Source organism: Arachis hypogaea, chromosome 16 (assembly GCF_003086295.3).
Source record: "Arachis hypogaea cultivar Tifrunner chromosome 16, arahy.Tifrunner.gnm2.J5K5, whole genome shotgun sequence".
Taxonomy (NCBI): domain Eukaryota; kingdom Viridiplantae; phylum Streptophyta; class Magnoliopsida; order Fabales; family Fabaceae; genus Arachis; species Arachis hypogaea.
Window position 1 is genome coordinate 30,582,314 of NC_092051.1, and position 4,191 is coordinate 30,586,504.

The 4,191-nt window shown below is 28.2% G+C and overlaps 1 protein-coding gene across 1 annotated transcript; it reads right to left on the reverse strand.

The window, feature by feature from the left end:
* Window positions 1-3,275: 3,275 nt before the first annotated feature.
* LOC112758876 (uncharacterized) lies at window positions 3,276-3,973 on the reverse strand. Its single transcript, XM_025807663.3, has one exon. The coding sequence runs from the start codon at window positions 3,840-3,842 to the stop codon at window positions 3,468-3,470; it is 375 nt and encodes a 124-aa protein (XP_025663448.1). The 5' UTR covers window positions 3,843-3,973; the 3' UTR covers window positions 3,276-3,467.
* Between the last annotated feature and the right edge of the window lie 218 nt (window positions 3,974-4,191).

A 4,191-nucleotide genomic window follows, 5' to 3' on the forward strand; every position in this document is an offset into this window, starting at 1 on the left:
TTTAAAAATTTAACTGAGGTTTAATTAAGATTAAATTAGATATAATATAATAATATATTTATATATAAAATATATATTTTTAATTTTTATTATTTTAAATTAATTAACTATTAAAAAATGATAAATTAACTGATTCTTTAATTAATTTTTTTATTCTTTGACCGATTTATTGTCTCTAATTTTTTATTTGTACCGAATTAATTTACTAATCGATTTTTGTTAATCCAATTGAACTAATAAGTTCAGTTCGATTCTGAGAACCACCATGATGATATATATTGTCCTCTTTAGTCTTTAATTCTAGTGGATGATATTGGGGACACTACACTACTCATATATATATGGACTTGGACATACATAGTTCACTGTTTATAAAGACCTACCTTGACCATGTATATAATGCGTGTACAATGCATTTACCATAACTAGAGTCTGCTTTTGACCTATTGTACAGTAAAATACTTTATAATATTTTCCATGCACATTTTTATAATAGGATATGTATTTGATAAATAAAATATCTCAAATCAGAAAAGAAAAAAGGTAAAATAAAATAAGATAGAGTGATAGAGGGAGCGACATAGAAAGAGAGGTAGGTGATGGTTAATTACTTGACTAGTTGACGTGTGACTGTGTGAGGCTCCTATTCAATTCTACCATTGAATTGGAGTGACTCGTGCCTACTACCACCTGCCCTGTGTCAGTGCTAAGATAGTAAATGTAACACGGTCCCTGTTCCAATCTTCAGGTACCTTCATTCAAAACTTCACCAAACCCCCCTTTCTATTGCTCAATAAAGAAATCTTATCTTGCATTGTTTTGAATTATTTCAGCAAATTAATTAATGTATTGATTTGCACTGGTGATGGTGATGGTCTTAAATTTGATTGTAGCATGCACCGGTACCCTACCTATTCTATATAGCTGGATATTTAATATAAAGCCTATTATGAAATTCAAACTCTCGAATTCAAATTTTATTTTACAAATTAAAGTTTCAAGTCAAGAAGAATCTGGTTGATCCCTAGAAATTAGGAAGAGTAATGGGAGGCTAATATGATGTTTCCAGGGAGATGAACATAAATACAAGCTGTCGGAGTAGTCTTAAATGAACAGTAGTAAGCTAGCCATCATCACCGCCATTTTCTTCACTTCATCGGATGGATGAAAGTGCGTGGGACCATTGACCTTCAAAATCTCCGATTAATATTATTTCATATTATTGGATGGTATATACTAATAAATAAAACTCATGTCACAAGTTATTCTAATTATAATATTTTTTCTTTTCGATTTTTTATGATATCTTGTAGGGTAATGTTAGGTACGTAGACAAAAAAATAGAGAGAATTTGTTTTATTTAATATTAATTAATTATTACAATAATTAATGAATATTAAATAAAGTAAGTTATGACTGTTTTTTATTGATTTTTTTTAGTTATTAAACATTTTTGTTTGCGAAATAGACACGTTTTAATCAAAACCTTAATCTTAATTACTTGGCTTAGGCCTCCAAGAAGTAAATAATTTTAATTAATTATCTTACATTCGTCGGTGTGCTAATACGAAGTGCCTTTTGTTTTTTCTAAAGAACAAAATGAAAAGAGGTAAGATTTTGGCTAATTTTTTTTATATGAAAAAAATATTAGTGTTTTTATTGAAAATGAAATTATTTGGTATAATTATATGTGGATGAATTTTTTAGATAAAAAGTCAACACGTAGTGTGCATATTAAATACGTGTTATCATTCTGACAATGTGGTGTATGTTGGACACATTATGTCATTATTTTGATAATATATAAGGTATATGTTGGACATTTTTTTTACACTTCTACAATACTGTATAACTTTAAATATCAATATTCAATCAAAACATCATCTTCATCTCTATATTAAAAATAATTTCTATAAGATTCTCGTTAAATTTGTCAACATATTTTTTTGTTATTTGTTATTATAAAAATAATAATCTTCATTTTTCATTAAAAAGTAAAATACTTCATAATATTAGGCGTATTAATAAATGAGAAACTCTTGAACTAATAATTTTTAGTAGTTTTGATTATTATTTGACCAGCATAATAAATATTGAATTATTTTTAACAAATAAATTTTATTAATTTATGTGTACAAACTCTTAAAAATATGAGTACAAACTATATTAATTTATGTGTGTAAAAAATTTGATAAATATAAATATAAATTATATATTTTTTGTATGTAAAATCTTTATAAATATGGATACAAATTATTATTAGTTACATATTGACTAAAAATGATAATATTTACTGACCACGTAACATTATTCTAAATAAATATATGCATAAATAGTGTGATTCTTTAAAAAGTGGAGATTCATATCTAATTATTTTAACGTAAAAATAATTAAAAATGGTTAGATAATTTGATTTTTTATTAATTTATCAGATAATAATTTTTTATTATCAATTTTATATGAAAATAATTATATATAAATTTTTACTAATACATATTATAATATAAAAAGATAACATAAATAATTACATCGCTAATATTATTATTAAATTTTTTTAAATAAATATTGTAACTAATTTTTTTTAAATGTATATTATATGTAATGTTTTTATTTTTTATTATAAAAAATAATATTCCCTTTTGATTATTAACAAATACTCTTTAAAATATAATTAAATTAAATTAATTTATAATTAATTCACTCATTTATTTAAATTAATATTAAAAATTTGAATTCTATCGAACACCCTTATTATTAAGGGATCACATTGCATAGTGTACATTGCAATATTGCATGAAGAATGCGGGAGCTTTCTTATAACAAGATCTGGTTTCAACTGCATGCCTTTTCGTTAACTTCTGTTATAATATTATTTAAATCACTGTTACGTCTGTGTTCATTTATCTTTCCTATTTAAAAAATAAAAAAATATAAATACACAATAAAAATACTAAATAATATAAATAATAAATATATCGAATAGTCATTTTACTAAATGTGTATATAATTATTTTAATATTAAAATTTAGATAAATAATTTAAAAATATAGTATATTTTAATTTGATTAATAATTATTTATATTATTCAAAAAAATTATTAGTTACCTAATATAATTCTTAAAAAATTAAGGTACTGCATACATATTGATTAAGACACTACATAAAAGTGAAATATATATATGAAAAGCGGAAACACATACACAAATTAAAGATGGAAGCTGCTAAGCTAGCAAGTAGCAACCACTTATATATGATAACGATGAGTACCATGGACGTAAACAAAACGTAAATTAATTAATTAATTAATTAAGGACATACATATATAGAGCGCAAAAATAAAGACAAAAAATAAAGGACGACACAGATACAATAATAATGCAACACTAGATTAGTACAACACTAGCATACACTAAGGTACATAAACTCAAACAAAAACATTCAAGGATGATAGCATCATATTCATGTGTTCAAGGGAAAGGAACAACACCGGTACCAGTACCGCCACCCAGGCCGCCGCCGAGACCACCACCAAGCCCACCACCACCCATAGTACCACCGAGTCCACCAAATCCACCCATCCCGGTGGGGAGGCCACCACCACCACCGAGACCACCACCGAGACCACCACCGAGTCCACCGCCGTATCCTCCGCCTATTCCGGCAGCGCCACCTCCAAAGGGGAGTCCGTTGTTGCCAATCCCGGAATAACCACCAATACCGCCAAAGGTGACGACGTTCTTCTGGTCATTGAGGCCAGCGTCGCTTGGGACGTTTCTGCTTGCACTTGCTGTGGCCACAGCAAGAAGAAGAAGAAGAAGAGACACACAACAGCACCTAGCCATAACTTCTTCTACTATGTGAGTGTATGTAACTGCACCACCCTGCTAACTCTTCTGTCTTACTCTAAGATAGATGTGTGTACTAAGAGTGCTTGGAGTGTCCTTTATAAAGGCAAAAGCTAAGTGTGTTTGCCAAAAGGGGTAGTTGTGAATGGTAAATGAGGACTTTAATGTCTCTGTAAAGGGCTTTGCTGTCACCCAAACCATTATATATTATTAAAAATATAAAATAAAATACTCAGCCACTGTATCAACGCATTTTTATATGCCAAATCAGTCAAGTATCATATCTTCTACGTAGCCAACCATCATTGCACTGCGCCTCCACCCCTTCCTCTCTTCTCTCATCCCT